Below are 19,433 nucleotides of genomic sequence, written 5' to 3'. Positions count from 1 at the left end.
TGGTTCAGTTTGCTCTGAAGCTCAAGTATATTTCCTTGGGCTTTTTGTGAAAACACTAGACAGGAAGAGTCAGCTCTCTGTGACCACTCGTCTTTTATTGCCCTCATATATTGAGAAAACATGGCAGGCCAGCAAGGTCTGTCCCCAGCCACCATTTCCTGAGTCCACCAACTTTTTGTCCCAAGGCCAGAGAGCGGCCAGTGGGAGCTCAGATGGTTCAGTCTACACAGAGCCTCCAGGCCTGCTTATCTTAAGGGCATTGCCCTATGGATGCTTCCCCCCAGCCCCACCCCAAGATACACACTTGTGCACACACACTCAACAGCAGGAAGGTGGCTTATCCAGCGTTCTTCCAGGTTCCCGGGCCCTGGGCCATCGGCATCCTGTTGCACCTGTAACACAGGTTCCCTTGTGAATGCGCTGGTCTGAAACCTTGCAAAGAGGCACCTGCACCTCCGTCTCCTGATGGCTGCCCCCCCAGAACCAAGGGCTGGGGCTCAGTCTCTGACTCGGGCCATGGGTGTGGGGATGGCTTAGAGTACATACCTGGCCATCGCCAGGGAGCCAGCCAGGTCACTGAGGCACTGCAGGGGAGAAGGAGGCCGTGTCACACGTGTGTTTCCCCTCCTGGCACCACTCATGTCCCCCCAGCCTCCTGGAAGGCCAAGGGGGGCAGCTGTGGCAGCAGAGCCCAGAAGCCAGTACCCACGTTGGACATGACAGGGTTACTGCTTTCAGCCAGAGAAGCTGCGTGGCTGAACCAGAGTCCCGGCTGGTTCCCTGCCTTCTCCACCACCCCAAGCCCCGGCCCTGCTCCCATGGGCTCCTCACCTCGTACTTCCAGGCGGCACTCACACTGTGCCTCGCCTTGTAAGTTGATGGCCCTACAGACATAGATGCCCCCGTCAAAGGGACAGGGCTTTCTAATCTCCAGGGTCAACACTCCCTGCTTGCTGAACATGCGGAAGCGGGCATCCTCCCCCAGATCCAGGCCATTCTTGAACCAGGAAATCTTGGGCTATACATCAGAAAATGGGAGGGAGGGAGACCATCTCAGGTTGGCAGGAGACTTCGCAGGAACCTGTTGCTCTTCTAGGGGCTCCCAATGGAGTCCAAACTATGCCCAAGCAGGGATTGAACAAGGGCCCATGAGACCGCCAAGACTGTGCAGGGAGCGGAGGCTGGCCCCGAGCCCCTGTGGGATAGGAGCAGGGAATGGCTGGGGAGAGGAGCGTGGAGTTGGAAGCCTCCAAAGCCTGCCTCCCGAGTCGTCCTGCACCAGGGCCCCAAGCTCTCTACCTTGGGGCTACCCCGCACAGCACAGCAGAGGGTAGCATTGTAGCCAGCGATGACTGAGCGGTTCACCAGGGGGCGGGTGAAGCTCGGGGCCTCCGAGAAGTCCAGGGCCTTATAGCTGGGTGGCTCATACGTGATGCCTGTTGGTGATAGGACTTTGTCCGGAGAGTGCCCCCTCCCAGCTCCTACCACCTCCCTGCCCCGGCTCCTCCTGGGGGTGGCAGGAAAGGTACAGCACCTGGTCTGGGGATAAAGACAGGCTCCTTGGTGGTGGCGGCTTTGTCACTGGGCCCCACCATGTTGTGGCTGAAGACCCGGAAGTAGTAGCCGTTGCCAATGATGAGCTCTGACACCACGCAGTGAGTGCGGCGGTAATGCTCTAGGACAGTGAACCACTCCTGGGGGTGTGGAGGAAGGGGAGGCTCTGTGGGGCCCTACTTCCTGCCAGGGAGTCTCTTTTGGGGTATGCTTGGTATCTGTACCTTAACTGTGGAGGGAATAAGGTCAGGGAGGGAGGATGAGCAGCAGACCCTTTCTCAGGACAAGAGAGGGAGCTGAGGCCCAGTCTACCTGGCCCTAGGGAGGGAATATAAGGGGGGCCCAGCACCCCAGGCTCACCATGGTCTTCTTGTCAGCTTTCTGTACTGTGTAACCCCAGATCTCTGTGTTGCCATCATCCTGGGGTGGCTTCCACTCCAGAGCCACATTGAAACCCCAGGCTTCGGCGACCCGAATATCCTGGGGAGGGCTTGGCTTGTCTGCAGGAGAAAGCCCAGCTGGAACACACACCCCGAGTATGCACAGAGGACCCTGGGAAGCCCCCTCACCCCCGCCAGCCTGGCCCTGGCCTGCCACCTTCTGCAGGGACTCTGGGCATCCCAGAGGAGGAGCCCCTGTGCCACGCACCAACGATCTGCAGGACCAGCGTGGCCTTGTCCTCCATGTTCTCGATCCGCAACATGACCTGGTAGGTGCCAGAGTGGGCACGGTGGGCAGCCCGGATGAACAGGATGGTGTCCGTGGGGCTGTTGCGGATGCTCACCTCCTCGCCTGCCAGGGGCTGCCCCTCTTTGGTCCAGGTCACCTGAGGCCGGGGCTTGCCCTGTGAGGAAGGGACAGCTCACCCCCGAGCCTGGCATGACTGGGTCTAGTCAGCCCTGAGACACATCTCCCAACTAGGCAGAGATGACACGCAGTGGAGGACGGGGAGGATGGCCAGCCCTACCTGGAAAGGAATGAGGAGGTTCACGGGCTCCCCAACCTTTCTCTGGATGGTCTGGCGCAGGTGCCTGGGCAACTGGAGCCGGGGCCGCTCTGTGGGTGCCAAGTGAGCAGCTCAGCAAGGGAAAAGCTCTGCCCCCAAGGAGCGCCACATGCCACAGCTCCTCCCCTCCTGAGGCAGGGCCAGAAGGCCACAGCTAAGGAAATGGCCCTCCCTTAGCTCTCCCAGCCCCAGACCTCAGCCTCACCACATGGCTATAAGAGGCAGGGATCAGAGAGGGTGAGCAACTTGCTGGAGGTCACACAGCTAGAAGTCACAGGCCCGGATGCAAACATGGGGTTTGGGTCTCTACCCCCTGGCTGTTTCCACCCCAGTCTGCTGTCTCTTTTCCACTTTGAGAACCAATCTCTACAAGATCCATGCTCTGTCAGGAATAGAGGAGTGGGAAGTGGATCCCAGATGGGCCGATGTGATGCTGAGTCATAGCACAGGGCAGTACCTGCCCGTAGACCTGAGAGGCCCACAGAGCAGAGCTCAGAGACAACAGTGTAATGACCTACATTTTCCCTGTCCCAGAACCGGGGAGGGTCACACAGAAGATATTCTCCGAATATTTGCCCTGGGCCTGGGGCATGAATAGAGCCTCTGACCTTCCCCCATGGAGTATTCAGCCCCTCTTTCCAGTAGGGCCTCCCTGGGCCTCCCCAGTTCCTTGGATCCCAGGGGCCAGGGCGTCAGGGGTGGGCCTGTCCTGTGAGGGCCACTCACGCAGTATCTCCTGCACCGTCACGGGCTCCTGGGTGGTGACGGGGGCTCCGGGCCCTGCCATGTTGTGGGCGCGCACCCGGAACTGCAGCCGGGCCCCCGTGGGCAGGTCCTTCACCAGCACCGCCGTCTGCTCCGTCAGCCCCTGCAGGGCCGTCACCCACTCGGAGCCTGGCGGGGAAGGCCCAGGGACATCAGGCCTGCACAGCCCACCCCACCGGCCGCCTCCCGCGCTGGCGGGCCCCCGGGTCGGGGTCAGGGTCGGGGTGGGGGGTGCAGGGCCACTCACAGCCCTCCCGGCAGTACTCCACGCTGTAGCCGTCCAGGCCGCCCGCGCCCGCGCGCTCCGGGGGCCTCCACTTGAGGGAGACGGTGGTGTCCGTCACGTCCTCCACCGCCAGGTGGGTGGGCTCGCTCGGGGGGCCTGGGCACGGGGTCGGGGGGAGGCACAGAGGGGTCTGAGTGGGCCTGCGCCCCCCGGAACACCGAAGGGCCCGCACCCTCGAGCACACGGGGCGCTCGGCTCCTGCCTGGCCCTCCAGCACCTGCAGAAATGCTTCAGCTCCGTTGAAAGACATGTCTCTAGACGGGCTTCCGAACAAACGACGGCAACAACCCTCGCTAAAGGGGGCCGCACACAGGAAAACATACCCCAAAGAACGCACGCGCGCCCACACGGGCCACTCAGGCGGGACAACACAAGAAATGCTATAAACGTAGCATTTAGGGAAAAACTAGCCCAAAGCAGGGAAATTCCTGGCACCGTAGGGTGAGGTGAGTGGACTGAGAGTTAAGCAAACTGCAAGTCAGTCCCTAGAGAGGCCTGGAGCCTTCTCCCCACAGGCCCCCCACCCCCATGCTGTCATCTCCCCAGGTTGTGTGCCCCCTCCAGGGACCAGAGGGGGGTACCCGCCCCCCACACACCCCCGACAGCTGCCCTCCCTGCTCCCACGTCCTGGGAGGGACAGCTGTCCTCAGCACTGTTCCACCCTCTGGACCCCCATGACCCAGAGAGGAAACAGAGGCTTCAGGGGAGGCCGTGACCCCAGATGGCCCCCCTGGAGTGATGGAGCTGACTCTGCAAACTCCGTCTCTGAGTCCAGCCCACGATCCTTTGCACAGACCCAAGCCCCTTGGACCCCCAGGCAGTCAGGGCCCTCGCTCTGTCCTATATATGACAAACCCTGGTTGAAGGGAGTGGGGAAGAGGGGACAGATAACATTTATTGAGCACCTGCTGTGTGCCATCCTAACAGCAGTTCCATGAAGTAGATATTGTCATTACCCCCATTTTATAGATGTGGAAACTGAGGCCTAAGAGGCACCCACAGTCAGATTGGTGTGAGTCTCGGCTCCACCCCTACCAGCTAGGTGACCTCAAGCAAGTCCTTCTGGGCACCTCACTTTCTTCATCTGTGAAATGAGGAGGATTATCCCCAACTGAGGCTTACAGGAGACCCTGATGTAAATATGCCTGGTGTGGTGGCCGCCCACAGAGCATCCTAATTAGCTAACCTAATTAGCTAACCTAACCCTAAGGGGCTAATCCTGACTGGGGAGGACGCGGGGCAGCACCAGGCCAGGCGGGCTCACCGATTGGCATGAAGGGCTGGGAGGCAGGGCTAGGCCTGGACATGCCGATGGCGTTGACAGCGTAGACTCGCATCTCGTACACCACACCCTCAATCATGCGCCGGGCCTCATGGCTCAGCTCCCGCAGCAGGTCGAAGTTGAGCCGCATCCACCGGTAGCTCTTCTTCTTCTTGCGCTCCAGGATGTAGCCTGATGAAAGGGAGGTGGAAGCTCCGGCCCGGGGCCCAGATACCCCCGCCCCCCGGCCCCTGGCTCTGTCCCCATGCCTGCCGCTCACCCAGGACCGGCTGGCCACCGTCGTAGGCAGGGGGCTCCCACTGCACGGTGCAGGAGTCCTCGCCCACGTTGCTGATCTTGGGGGCCGCAGGAGCATCTGGCACATCTGAGGGAAGGGTGGATCCACATCAGCCCTGCCAGGCCCCTGAGCCGACGCTGCTCGTTCCCTTGGCACCCCAACCAACAGCCAGAGCCCACCTCCACCGCACCCCACAGACATTTCTAGAATGAGGCTCTGATCATGTCACCAGCCTGTGATCATTATGGCTCCCCACTGCCCATATACACCCTGTGTCCTAATCCCAATCCTCTCCAGGGAGCTGAGAGCATGTCTTGGGATGTCTGTCAAAATGACTAACCAAGTAGACGGACAGGCCCCCCTGCCGGGTTCCCCTCTATTTTCCCCTCCTAGCCCTGGGACAGCCAGCCTCACCGATGACCTTGACTGTGAGGTTGACCTGGTCCTCGCCCACGGGGTTCTTCACCGTGACGATGTAGACACCCTCGTCTTCCTTCTCGGCCCCCTCCACAGTGAAGATGCTGCGGTCCTTGGTGGTCTCCACACGGACCCGGCCCTCGGTCTCACACAGCAGCTGGGGGGAAAGGGGTATCTGGGGACCTAGTCGGACCCCACAGGCTTCGGGAGCCTCTGTGATGGCCCGAGATAGGAAGAGAGCTCAGGGGGCACTTGGGTGGCTCAGTGATTGAGCCTCTGCCTTTCGCTCAGGGCATGATCCCAGGGTCCTGGGATCGAGTCTTGCATCAGGCTCCCTGCATGGAGCCTGCTTCTCCCTCTGCTTGTGTCTCTGCCTCTCTCTCTGGGTCTCTCATGAATAAATAAATAAAATATTAAAAAAAAAAAAAAAGGAAGAGAGCTCAGAGCGGGGTCCGGGGAGCAGATGCAGCCCAAGTGGAAACCACTTGTGTGAGGACCTAGTCCAAACACTTTTATTTAGTGCCCGCCAGGGGCGTAGCACTAGGGTGAGGGTCTTGGGCTCTAGCTCTGGCTTTGTCTGGAGCTTTGGGCCTTAGCTGTTCTCTCTGTGCCTCAGTGTTCTTATCTGCCCAATGGAAATAGCACGGCCTTACAGAGCTGAGGATCCCGAAAGACCTCAGGTGAGTGGAGGGGCCAACTGCCCGGAGGAGGAAAAGCTGACCCAAGTGGGGCCCAGGCAGCTGCTCTTTCGGGGAAACCCTCTCCCTCGCTGGGAAGATGGGAGACAGGGAGCAGCCGTCATGAGGGCGCCCCAGCCAATGTTAAGGGACCCTGTACCCGATGGAGGCACGGTGGCGGGGGGTCCCACAGAGGCCGTGCCTGGGGCTGGGGCATAGCTAGCCAGATGCATAGGCAGAAAATAACAGAAGGCAAAGGAGCCCCATCCCACCGTCAGCCTCACTCACCTTCTTGTCAAACACCCACTCGTCACTGGCAGCGGCATCCCCCGAGGCATCAGGCGCTGGCCCTGCTGGGACCTTGTTCTTCTGGAAACAGAGCAGGAAGGAAGCAGGGGAACGGGCTGACTCAACCTGGAGGGAATTCCTGCCCAGCCCCCTTCTGCGGCCCACCTTGCCCACCTCCCTGCCAGCTGAGCACCTGTGCTCCTGCTCGGTGACCAGCTGTGCACATGTGAGGTGGGGTGGGGAACAGGTTCCCACACCCGCTGGCCCCACGTACCCGTTGTCCGGATGGGGGAGTGGAGGACGGAGGCAGGGTACCTGTGTGATGGTCTTCTGCCAAATTACAGTGGGAGCAGGGTCCCCTGAGATAGGGACATCCAGGCGTAGCTTGTTCCCAGCCACAACCACGATGGTGTCTGGCTTGCGGCCCGGGCAGTCCAGGTGGATCTTGGGAGGTTCTGGGGTGGGGTGGAGAAGGCATAAGTTGGAGAAAGGGGAGGGCCCACGAGAGACGGAGAAACTGGAAGGAGCATGTGCCCCTGCTTGTGTTTAATCACTTTGAGGTATAATTTTTTTTTAAGATTTTATTTATTCATGAGAGACACAGAGAGAGGCAGAGACACAAGTAGGCTCCCTACAGGGACCCCGATGCGGGACTCGATCTCGGGTCCCCAGGATCATGCCCTGGGCTGAAGGCGGTGCTAAACTGCTGAGCCACCTGGGCTGCCCCACTTTGAGGTATAATTAACAGAATAAAAGGCCGAGATTTGAGCACACAGCTTGATGAGTTGTGACAAATGCGTACACCTGTGCAACTACCACCCCAATCAAGACCTAGAACATTTCCGTCCCCCCAGGCAGTTCCCAGGGAGGTTTGTAACATGGGTCGCCTACTGTAGCATTTCTCAAACTGTAATTACAGGGGACATGAAGGTTCTGCCAGAAAAAAGACAAAAGAAGTTTCCGTGACCAAATCAAGTAGGAAACCCTGGATGAAACAAAGTCAAGTACATTTCTTTACCATGGGATTTAAAAACACTGAACACTTACTCTCTCTTTCTTGCTCCGGAATCAGCAAGAGGTAGAGCAAGTGTTCAGTGTTTCCCAAACTTACCTTACCATGGAACTCTTTGGGGTTTTTTTTTGTGAAGATTTTATATATTTATTCATGAGAGACACAGAGAGAAGGGCAGAGACACAGGCAGAGGGAGAAGCAGGCTCCATGCAGGGAGCCCGATGTGGGACTTGATCCCAGGACCCTGGGATCACGCCCTGAGCCGAAGGCAGATGCTCAACTGCTGAGCCACCCAGGCGTCCCATCATGGAACCCTTTGAAATGGAGTATCCTGCTCAGTGGACTTGTTTGGAAAGCACTGACCTAGAGTGTGCCTCAGCCTGGACTATCCTCCTGAAGTTAGAATTCTTAAATATCTGATAGATGTGTAATCTAAAAGCAGCGCGGTTACTGCTAAAAGCAGAACAGATTTGGGGCACCTTGGGTGACTCAGCCCACTAAGCATTCGGCTCTAGATTTCAGCTCAGGTCACAAGCTCATGGCTGTGAGATGGAGCCCCTCGTCGGGCTCTGCGCTGGGTGTGGAGCCTGTGTGAGATTCTCTCTCTCCCTCTCTCCCTCTGCCCCTCCCCCTGTTAAAAAATAATTAAAAATAAAAATAAAGACAGAACAGATTTAATGATGGAGTCACATCTTCTAATCTTTCCCGCACCCCATGGAGGAGGCATTATGAGGAGTCCCATTTTATAGATGAGGGAACTGAGGTGCCTAGAGATTACGATTGGCCTATGATTGTGAGCACTGGAGCTGGAGCTGGGTCTTGGGGTCCCTGCTGCAGGTTCCTTGCTCTTCCCTCTGTCTGGGAATGGATGGGGACATGGGTGGAGTGGGGTGCAGGGAAGAGGTCCCAAGACTCACCCTGCCTGGGCACAAAGTCGATCTTGACCTCTGCAAGAGAAGGAAGAGCAAGTGGCGTGGAGGTGGGTGGACAAAGGCAGAGCCAGCCTCAAGGGCCCCCACCGAGGCCCCGGTGCCGCTCACCCATAAAGTGCAGCTTGGCCGACAGGTTGCAGGCAAAGCCTTCAGGCACAAAGCTGTAGTCAGCCTCGTCCGCAGGCGTGACGTCGTCAATGGTCAGTTTGTGGACTCTGCAGAGAAGTGGTGGCTCAAGGGACCCCCTGGGCCACCCCGCCCCGCCCCGCCCAGCCCTCACCACAGTCAGGGCTCCCAGGGCCCTCGCCCCACCCTAGCTCAGGGGTGGTCTGGTAGTTCAAATGCTTGCTCTATTTTTGACCTTCCAGCCCCTCACGTGTTTTCAGAAGTAGACAACGTACAAGTGGCCCTTGGCTGGGCCCTTGGAGACTGAGCAGGGGCTGGTCGCACTAATCTCTGTGACCTTGGGCCCAGCACGGGCCAGCCCAGATGCTCGAGGCATGAGTAAGAGAGTGGGAGAGGGAGAGGGCCCCTGGCCAGAGCCAGCCTCCGGGTGGCCTCCTGCCCCGTGCTGGTCATGAGCTAGGGGGTACGGGGGGGTACGGGCTGGGGAGGTGCTCCAGCCTGTCTGTGTCTCTCACTGCTTCTCTGCAGGACTCCCCTCTGTGTCCTTCTCTCTCTAAATCTCTGACCTGGGTCTGTGTGTCTGTCTTTCCATCCATCTCTGCTGTCTCTCTTTTCCACTTTTCCAATTCATCTTTTAGTTTCCATACATTTCCTCTTCAATCACATATCAATTGTGTACTTCATTCTGCTCTTACTGCTTTCCAGTATCTCTTATTTCTTTTCCCAGTCATTCATTTTCACCACATACAATACACCCTAAACTCTCTCACGTCACCTCCACCTCCATCCCTCCTCACATAGAAGAGATAACAGACACACATCACGCAGAGCCAATCCAATAAAATAGAAACATACTCAAAACCTATTTTTTTCCCTCCCCACCCCTCCCCCATATTGTGTCCACCAAAACTTTGTCATAGAGCTACTTTGACACGTCTTCATGTCCTGCCCAACAACATCACGCCACCCATTCCCCTCCCTTCATCCTTGGCACCACCACACCCATTAACTATACTCACAGTTGCTCTGTCAGACCTCTTCCTCCCACCCGTGTCCTATCTACTATCCATCATCACATTACCCCCACTCTCAACAACACATTCTGTGCTTGTTACCCGCTGTCTCTATATCATTTTATCTTTTATATATTTTCATATTTCACCCCCCCCCATTTATACCCTATTTATATCCACACCTTCAGGTTCTACACTTCTCACTCTAAGATGTCATTCCATCCGTCACGTAGAATCAGTTCTTCACCGTTGTTGTCTTCCTGTCAGTGTTCAGTTCCTGCGTGTAGTCCTCACGTCCTGCGTCTCGCCGCTAATCCGCAAGACATTCTATAGAGTTCCATTTTTGTGTGTGCTTGTGTGCTTAGTCTTAGTGCGTGTAGCCTACCCATTCCCTGTGTCACCCACACCATTACACAACCTCGATATCCACCATGTCTCTCCCATGAGCACGTCACCACTCGTCACAATCCTGTATTTTGTCACATCGAATATGAAAGCTAGTATGTTTGCCTGTCACAGTGTCAATATTACTCATGTTACGTTTTATCTACACCATACCATTTTGCACACTAATCCCCCTTCCACCTCACGCTTTAGACCATACGTGCTTCCACCCAAGTTTCTCCCTACTTGCCTTCATGGCATGTATCGTCTCATACTATGGTTGAGAGATATTAAAAATCATACCACTCACTCCCCACACAAAACCTACCCCTTGTCTCTTTGACCCGATCCCTAATGAGTCTGTACTTGTTCCCATGCCCCATACTGACTCCCCCCCCATTCGCTATCTGTCCAAACCACTGTCAATTGTCTGTCTCCTCAGAACCAACTGACACGACTGCAATGCCTCCTATCCTAGTCCTCACGCTATCTTCTCTCAAAACCTTAATCAATCCTTATACCATCGTGTGTACCATATCTATTTTAGTTATTCGACTGTTCTCTGCATCGTCTAATCTTGTCGAGTATATCCTATCGAACCGCTACTCATACATCATCAATGTGCACACTGCTCTACGTATCCTCCTCTGAAAGTAAGAAATGTAACTCATGCATCGTGCTCCCTCCTAGTGAGATAAATACTTTCCATCCATCGAATACCACATCCTCCCTGTGATATACCATCGCAATTCTTAGCAATGTGTGCACTCCCATAACATCAAACACCACTAGTACACCTCGCATACCACAACCCCACTCCCCACGCACACCTATATAGACTCATCTCTACATACACCCTAATGAATCAGTTGATCGCCCATCTTACTCTATATATACTTAACTCTTGATCAGTTCCTACCTTCATTCACGCCAGCAACACAACGACATACGACGACGTGTACTCCGCACGACTCTCACTATTCATAGTGTCTCTCCTCATCCAGCTAATAGCAACCCCGCCTATCGACCAACAATTAACCGCACACCAAGATCTAGAACACAAATCGCCTGTACCCAACTCAACCCCTAGTATACTTCCATACACACCACACACAACCCCACATGCTGTCGTGCGCTCCAATCAGACGCGTTCACTCACACATACTCCTTCCCCTCATCCTTGCACACCAACTACTATCACATCCCCTCCTACTATCACACTGCACTGTACCAATTCTCAACCACCAAATCCCAATCTAAACCACCCAATCATAACCGCACACTCACCCTACTGTCTCACTCAGTTACAGTTGCATCAGCCCGCTCACGAGAACCCAAACCAGTACATACGTCGTATGACAAAAGTCCCGCCACACTGAGAAGCGCAGATGTCCTGTCCGCTCCCCATGTCCATTCGAAAGCTGTGCATTACTGTACTGTTGTGCCCAACCTTGATACTCTGATCCCTCCTGCCACTCTTCCAACCTCCACTCCCAAGATCCGCCATCACACCTATGCGTCGTGACATGTCACAGTGAGCGTCTACCATTCCGTGTCACCCATGACGCTAGTCCCACCATCTAGATCACTATACCGTGTCGTCCATCGGAGTGCCCTTTACTATAGAGCACTGACACACGTGCCCCAACGTACATTCCACTGTACTCGTGCCACCCATATCTTGTGTGTTCTCCCCAGTCAGTATATCGAGATTCCGCACACCCTACCTGCCCCATCTTCTTGAACCTGCTGATATAAGTTCTCTAGTCATGTTGCTCTCTCCACAGTCAATAGCGTCTACCTTCTACCGCACACGCCGCACCCTCACTCCAATGGCTATCCGCCTCGTCACACCTTCGCCACCTCCCTCCCCTTCCCCTGCAATCCTCCTCTGTAAGTCACTGTGATACCTCTCAGTCACATAGCGTGCGCGCAGCTGTGTTCATTTCAATTGATACACCTGCACCACACCTGTGCTAGACACTGCGTTCGCTCACTATCCTCCCGTGTCATCCAACCTCACTTACTGCCAAGTCTCAAGCGTTGAAGTATATCCACGCGTCCATTCCCTACACCTCACCACATGTATCTCTCTACTCTCTGAGTGTGTGTAATGCACTGTTGGACCCTTACTCCCTCTCGACTACTCCCTCCATCGACGTGCAGACAAACTCACTTACATGCATAGAGCTAGTGTCTTACGTCACTACTGAGCTCGCATCGACCCATTAAAAACTCCACCATACTTCAAACTTCCCCCCATCCCCATATCCGTGTACGCTTGTCAGCCCAGTGCCTGTGGAAAAATCTCCTTGTAGAGTACCCGCACAGTCATATGTGATCTACAACATATGAGTAAATACTAATGAGTAACCTGCGCGCCTGAGCCGAAGTGACGGTAGCCCTCAGATACCGTATAAGAATATAGTGTGCACTATATACCAAATTTATTCAAACCCACTTATATACCACCTAAAGACCCCACTCCATGTCGGCGGAGACTCCGCTGGTAAGACGTCCCCCTCTCTAACAGTAGCGCTATTGGGATATTATCTACCAGCTGGTCTCTTCAGGTCCCTGGTGGTTCAGTAGGAGCAAAGTTGTAGAGCGAGAGACGAAGAGCAGCCTCGGCAATGAGAATGCCCTATCACATACAGCTCCGACCGAGGATCATCATAAGTGCCTCACATGAGTTATTGCTCTCCATGATCTCCTCCTTCATGCTGATAAAAAACACAGCACTCGCACCGCTCTCCGCCCTTCGTGTATTCTCTAGAGCATCTAGAGACATCTGGTAATGTCTTGTGGATATGTCCTATACGGTGACTATCTTTGTCAGTAGTGAAAGAATTGTATATCGGAATTACTACGACGTCTGTGTGGATTCAGGCTCATGCAAGTGAATTCATGGACATAATCGTGACATCTGCGCACACTGTTTATCTCTATGTGAGACAGCACTCATGTGACTCTGTCGTTCATATGTTGTGTACTTAGGACGCACGGTATGTGTTGTTATCATTTAGTTTGCTGTTATTTGCGCCTCGCAATGTTGCTGCGACAAAACGCAGAGTTCTTGACGTGGAACTCTTGTGTAGTTATGCTACTGCACCTAGTGATGTGTCTAGCTATGGATCCATAAAGAACGTGGTCTATCGTGTACTTGCTGAGCTCTCAGTTAGTCCATCTCATGTGGTTGCATAGAGCACCCATACGCGTGAGGGGTAGTTGAGGACGCTGCGCTGTGCCTCTCTGCTCGCAAGTCAGTCACCGCTGCCACCACCTCACACTCCTCCTGGCCAACCCTAGGTTTGTTCGCTACGTCTAGCGTGCGGTGCACTCTCTCTCTGCTCCTCTGTAGTGTGCAGTGGTCGGATATGACGATAGTTATTGATCGTGAGCTATCGTGTGCAGCGTGTGACGGTAGCTCTCGTACTGAACTGATGAGCTGTCATGATCTGCTCTTATTCTATAGTAGATGTAGCTGATCGCTGAGTCTGTGTAATGGGCGGTTCCTGTGTGGTGTGAAGCGCTAGCACTAACTTTGCTGTCAGATCTCGCTCTGCTCTAGTTTGGCTTAGAGAAACGGGGCTTTCAAGCAAGAGAGAGATATCGGGAAAGATGTGGCTGGGGATCCTCGCTAGAGTTGCAAAAAGCAGTGGGGGAGGGCGTCGGCGCCAAGGGACCTAGTCTTTGCTTGACTCTATTTCACAGCACCCCCCAGGCTTTTCTTCATTGAGGGCCCCCTCTGTGCTCTGTCATTTCCCTTGTGGTGTCTCTGGGCTAAACTTTGCCCTTATTTTTTGTGCCCTTCTTTTTTGTGGACAGGGGCTAACCTGGGCATTCTTGGTTTTTTCCAACACAAGGCTGGGGTTAATCTGGGCCCTTCTTCTTGCCTGAGTGTCTCTGGGCCAAGCTGGACTCTTCCCTTCCCACCACAACCGTGTGTGCGCCAGCGCCGTCTCCTCTGGGGGGCAGGCGGCCTCACCTGTGCTCTTCTTCTCATCCCGCTTCATGCCCTTGAGCCTCTTGAGCATGCCACGCAGGTCGGTGACGCCGTGCTGGAAGGCGATGCGCTCGTACTCGGACGGCGACGCCTGCCGCAGGATCTCCCACACGTCCTCCTCGGCTGGCGCCTCCAGCCTGGAGTCCCTGGTCCGCAGTCCAGCAGACAGGCCTCAAGGGATACCCCGGCCCCCCCTCCTTGCCCTCCCCTGGGGTGGGGCTTCCTGGGGCCCAAGACCAAGGAGGCCACAGCTGCCCCCACCCCTCTGTCCCTTCCCCTCTGGTGCAGCCTGAGCTGGCCCTGGACTTAAGGTTCGGTATGGGGGAGTCTCAGTGGAAGTGGGGGTGACAGGGGTGCAGGATTCAGACTCACCTCCGGAAACTGCTGCTCCGGGCAGGACAGAAAGGCAGTGGCCATTAGAGGTGTGGGCCACCTGCCCTCAAGGATGTGGGGTCACAGCCCACAGGCCCTCACCTCCTCCCTCTCCCCTCCCCCATTTACTCTGCACCGGGCATGCACAGGAAGGACCCGAAGCTCCGAGACACCCTAGCCAGGGGGGTCCATACACGGGATGGATTTGGAGTCCCACCAGCACCCTGCTGGCCCAAAGCACCCGCCCCCGATGCTTACTCTCTGGGCCACAGCAGCAGCAGCCATAATGCAGGGTCCAGGAGACAGAGGGAGGGGACACAGAGTCAGCTGGGGGCCAGGGGAGCAGATTCCAGCTTCTTCCAGGTCCCCAGAGCCCCACTGAGTTAAGCTATCATAGACTCAGGGGTCGGGGGTCTGGGTGACCCTGTGAGGATGTTAGTCCACAGGGTACAATGCCTGCCCTCTGACTCCTCCCCACAGCAGGACTGTCCCATTTGACAGACCAGGAAACTGGTTCAGAGTTCAGTGACCGGCTCAGGGCCACACAGCTCAGGTTCATGAGAACCTCATCGCCAGGGTCTGAACTGGGGCCTCGACATCCACCCCAGGAGCTGCTACCCAGGAGCTCACCTCTTCTTCAGCAGCGAGCTGAAGTCCAGAGTTCCGGCATCCTCATGGCTGTCACTATGGAGAGGGACCCCCAGTGAGGCTGCAGTGGGGCCAGCTGGGCGGACTTGGGCAGGGGCAGGGGTGGGGAGAGGTACTGGGACAGGACGGAGCACTGGCTGGATGGGGGCCCCCTGTCATCTCAGACCCCCAAGGTTGGCGTACTGGGCAGGAAGGGCTGGGAGACGGTACCTGATACGCCGACCACTGCCAGCCAGGCTCCTGGGGGAGGGGGGGTTAGAACAAGTTCCTCACCTGCCCAGGGGAGCCAGCTGCCCCACCCCTATCAGCTTCATCCCTGCACCCCCCCACACAGCACTCCCAGCCCAGGGGAGCCAGCTGCCCTACCTCTATCAGCTTCATCCCTACCCCCACATTCCCCCCCACATCACTCTTAGCCCTAACCCCAGGGGTCCTCCAGCCCCAGCATTGGCCTCCCCCATACCCTGAGGATAGACAACCACTCACGTGCGTCGGAAAGCTGATCGGAGGTCCAGGTCTCCTGGGCCAACGGCCTCTGGGTGCAGAGAGGGAGGAGACAGGGAAGGGGCTTCAGAGGAGCCGTCCCAGAAGCCCTGGCCTGGGATCTCTGAGTGTCACACGCCTGCCCTCCATGACCCTTGAGAGTGGGCGTCTACCCCAGAGCTCCACATTCTGGGCCTTTCTGGGGTTGAGGTACCAGGGAGGTGGGGCTTTAATGGTCCTCAGTCCCTTAGAGGTGGCTGACCTCACACTCGGCTCTCAGCCCACCCTTGCCCTGTTCACGTGTGCCAGGAGCCTGGGCCACCGAGATGACTGAGACCTCAGGTGAGACCCGGGCGCGGCTGTCAGGCCCCACCCCGGCCCTAGAAGCCTCACAGGTCGCTCTCATGGCCCCGCAGGAGCAGCCCTGGGCATGTGGTCAGCAGTCGTTGGAGCAGGACCAGGCATCCTCCTCCGTGTTGGCAACTGGGGGCAGACGCAGGGGAAGGAACCATGGGGACCCCAAGCCCAGGACAGACACCAGGCTCCCCTCACCGTGGACAGTGAGATTGAAGTTGCAGCTGTCAAACTTGTCCTTGGTGGACACCTCACAGCGGTAGCCGCCCGCAGAGGTAGGCTGGGCATCTGTAATGTGCAACTCAAACAGGTAGACCTGTGGAGGTGAGGGGTCAGGGGAGACCAGGGGCCAGAAGAGGAGGCCCTTCGCTCCTAAAGGAGGCTGGGAGTGGCTGATGGCCTCTCCCTCAGGGTTTAGCTAACCCTTAGGGTTTTGTGTAAAGACACATGACTGCCATCTGCTGGCACAGGGTGGTGATAAATGATAAATCTGTGATGTCTACAAGGCAAATGACAGCCACTTAAGATGAGGCACTCTTGTGCAGTGCACAATCCACGCAACCGAACATCTTGGCCCTGCCCTGCCAGAGGCTCACTTGCCTGGGCCAGGACTGTGGAAGAGCGAGAGGAGTAGAAGCTGGGAGTCAAAGCACAGGTTCGAGGCCTGGCTCTCAGTGACCTCAGACCAGCAAAAACAACCTCTCAGCTTTGGTATCTTCATCTGTATAACGAAGGGCAGCTTGGGCTCTGATATCCATCTATCCAGAGGCTTTCCATCCTCATTGGCTGAAGAACCCCCCAGCTCTCCTGAACTCCCTGCACCCCCCTGAACTTTATTACACCCCTTGAGATTATCATGCCCTGCAAGTCCCCAAGTCCCACAGGTCCCCTGGAATTCCCCATTCTCCCCGTGTACCCGTGGCCACCTGACCTGCTTCCCAGCCTCGCCAGGTATCTTGTTTGCACCTGCCATGTGCCCTCAGTCTTAGGGTGATCATCCAGGGCTCCCCGTGCCTCTGGAGCCTCCCAAGGGCTCCTCATGGCCTCTTCCCCACCCCCCCACTCCCCACAGGACCCACCTTGCTGGTCCGGTCATAGCTGCTGTGCAGCTGCAGGTGCTGGCCGGCTTTGCTGCTCAGATCCACCCACTTGCCTTTGAACCACTTGACCGTGGGTGGCTTCAGGAGGCTGGCTCCGGCCACACGTGCTGAGAAGGTGATACTGCCACCTACAGGAGAGGGGCGCAGGGCTGGGCTTGGGAGGGAGGGCGCCCTGCTGCCCCCTTCCCCACCCTACCCTGCTGCAGCCCACACTCACCTGCTGTCACTTCACCGTCCTGTGGCCGCATCACAAAGAGGCCGATGGGGTCATCAGGGGCACCGGAGCCATCAGGGGCTGCCGAGCTCGGCCCTGTGGGTGGAGGCCTCTGAGACCTGCCCCAGGACACCCCATCAGCAGGCCGTGGCTGTCCCTGCACCGTCCCTCTCACCTTCGGGACTTGAGGAGCCTCCTTTCTCCTCAGTGGCTGAGGCCAGGGCTTCTCCGGGGGCTCCGGGAGCCTCAGCAGGGGCAGGGGCAGGAGCAGGGCCCGGCACAGTCTCTGCCTTCTCTGGAAGGGCCAGGGGCAGGGGTCGTAGAGCCACTTCTCCCCAGGGAGCCCTCCTCTTGTCCCTGGTCCCCCTTGGGCTCTGCAGGCTGCCCAGATCGGCGTGTGCACATCGTGCAGACCGCGTGCCTGCATCCTGGTGCGGCGGCCCCAACAGCACTGAGTGCCCCTGCCCCCCCAGGCTGGGCTGGCGCTCCCTGCGCACCCCCAGCCGGCGGGCCTTCCCGCACACACAGCCGCCAAGCGCCCATCCCGTCGGCAAGCAGGTGTCCAGAGGGAGGGCAGCCTTCTGCCTTATTCATCTCTGAATTTCCCCTACTTGCACGATGGCTGGGACAGGCCAGGGAGGCCGATGGGGACATTCAGAGACGTCTTGCTGCCGAAAAGAGAAGGGCATTCCTGGCAGAGGGCACAGCTAAAGCAAAGGCAACAGGGTGGAGAGGCACTTCCTCCCTGGGCGACGGACGGACGGGTGCAGGGCTGCCCCCAGAAGCTCAAACCTTGGGGAAGGGCTGACCAGGGTCTTACCCGCTTCTATGACCTTGAGGTCAAACTTGACCTTGGAGGAGCCGGCGATGACTGCGTAGGACCCCTGGTCGGCAGGGCCCACGTCCCGCACTGTCAGAGTGTGCCTTGTGCCCTCGGCTGCCAGGCCATACTTGTCACTGGCGCTGATGTCACTGCCCCCCCGCTGCCAGCGCACCTTTACTCCTGACCGCTCGGTCTCGGCCTCAAACACAGCAGGGCTGCCGGCGGCCACCTCTGCTGACCTCGGCTTCTTGCTGAAGGCTGAGACTGAGAGAGAGGCCCACGGAGGCTGCAGGAGCCCCTGGCTTTCCCATGCACCCCCACCCCTGCAGCCCTCTTTTTGACTCTGGTGATAAGCACTTTAATGCATCACCTCGTTTAATACTCCAGCGGCTCTATGAGGTGGGTGTGATTGTTACACCCATTTCCCAGCGGCTCAGAGAGGTTAAGTGACTTATCCAAGATCACACGGCCAGTAGGCAAGCAGCCAGGACTGTGTTCCTAACCTCCACACAAACTTTGCTAGATGTGTCCTAGGATAGCCCACCCTCCTTGCCTGGGGAAGCCCAGGTCCTTCTTTCCCCCACCATCCAGGGCCCTTAGCAGGGGGCACCTGAATGTGGCTAAATTTGTTCTCCAAGGGCCTCAGGCAGAGAATCAGCAACTGAGATAAAGCTGGCCTGGGGGGAAGGGCTGGAAAGGGGGTGGCCAATCCTTGCCCTGCATGACCTTGGTAAGAACACAGGCCAGGTCCCTGGGCTGTGACTTTCTCTGCCCTTGGCCCAGGATCAGGGGCCTGTTGATCAGTGCCTGTTCCTCTCCCAGAACAGAGGGGCTGCATTACCTCAACGTGGGAGTCATGCCTGCCCTGGTGTGGGGGCCACAGGGGTGCAGGCTCATAAAGCAGAGAATCTCACAGCTGAAGAGAACCAACCCAACTCCTCCTTGTACAGATAGGGAAACTGAGACCCAGGGAGGGCAGGGGCTTGCTCAGGAGCATTCAGTGAGACTGGCTCCAGTCTAGACTCAACCTGGGTTCATGCCTGCGGCGATCTTTTTCCAAAAGCCAAGCTCAGGCTTAATCTTGCTACATAAGTAGATGGGATGGGGACAGGGGAGGGGTCCTCTGGCTGGCCCTCACTCTATCAGAAGGATGGAAAGGAGAAACTGAGAACCAGAAAAAAGACCTGGAAGGCAGCCAGCCACCACTCTCGGGAACTCACTCTGAGGCCTGCCCCCCACTCGTAAATGCCCCAGCCCTTCTTCCCCACACCCAATCCCAACCCCAGGCCCAGAGCTACCTGGCTTCTTCCCTGGCTCAGGCATCTTGAGAGAGGTAACACCAGGGACCGTGCAGTCACAGGCCGCCCAAAGAGGATCTGAGCAGGACCCGTCCCCCCACACTATATAAGGGGCT

The 19,433-nt window shown here is 57.0% G+C and overlaps 1 protein-coding gene across 1 annotated transcript; it reads right to left on the bottom strand.

Moving 5' to 3' along the window:
• Positions 1–81: 81 nt before the first annotated feature.
• On the bottom strand, positions 82–19,433 carry MYBPC3 (myosin binding protein C3). The gene is made up of 29 exons (XM_055315132.1): positions 19,318–19,433; positions 18,017–18,283; positions 17,372–17,491; positions 17,200–17,292; positions 16,962–17,110; positions 16,081–16,198; positions 15,532–15,580; positions 15,256–15,285; positions 15,028–15,081; positions 14,398–14,412; positions 13,792–14,171; positions 8,898–9,078; positions 8,605–8,741; positions 8,482–8,511; positions 6,868–7,007; positions 6,553–6,633; positions 5,585–5,744; positions 5,153–5,257; positions 4,876–5,064; positions 3,573–3,707; positions 3,287–3,454; positions 2,522–2,610; positions 2,203–2,398; positions 1,915–2,054; positions 1,535–1,694; positions 1,300–1,436; positions 832–1,018; positions 547–584; positions 82–392 (listed from the first exon to the last, which is right to left on the bottom strand). Exons 1-28 carry the CDS (start codon positions 19,340–19,342, stop codon positions 574–576), a joined length of 3,546 nt encoding a protein of 1,181 aa, XP_055171107.1. The 5' UTR covers positions 19,343–19,433; the 3' UTR covers positions 82–392; positions 547–573.

The sequence above is a fragment of the Nyctereutes procyonoides genome, unplaced genomic scaffold, assembly GCF_905146905.1.
Source record: "Nyctereutes procyonoides isolate TBG_1078 unplaced genomic scaffold, NYPRO_anot_genome, whole genome shotgun sequence".
NCBI classification, from domain to species: Eukaryota; Metazoa; Chordata; class Mammalia; order Carnivora; family Canidae; genus Nyctereutes; species Nyctereutes procyonoides.
Note: the sequence above shows the minus strand (reverse complement) of the source record. Positions and strands in the feature narration are given on the sequence as shown.

Excerpts from the sequence above, each read along its gene's own strand:
- MYBPC3 (XM_055315132.1), bottom strand. The coding sequence starts at position 19,342 with ATGCCTGAGCCAGGGAAGAAGCCAG. Across the intron at positions 17,492-18,016 it reads CCTCAAGGTCATAGAAGCGG|AGAAGGCAGAGACTGTGCCG; the intron begins GTAAGACCCTGG and ends TGGCCCTTCCAG. Across the intron at positions 15,286-15,531 it reads CGATCAGCTTTCCGACGCAC|GAGCCTGGCTGGCAGTGGTC; the intron begins GTGAGTGGTTGT and ends CCCCTCCCCCAG.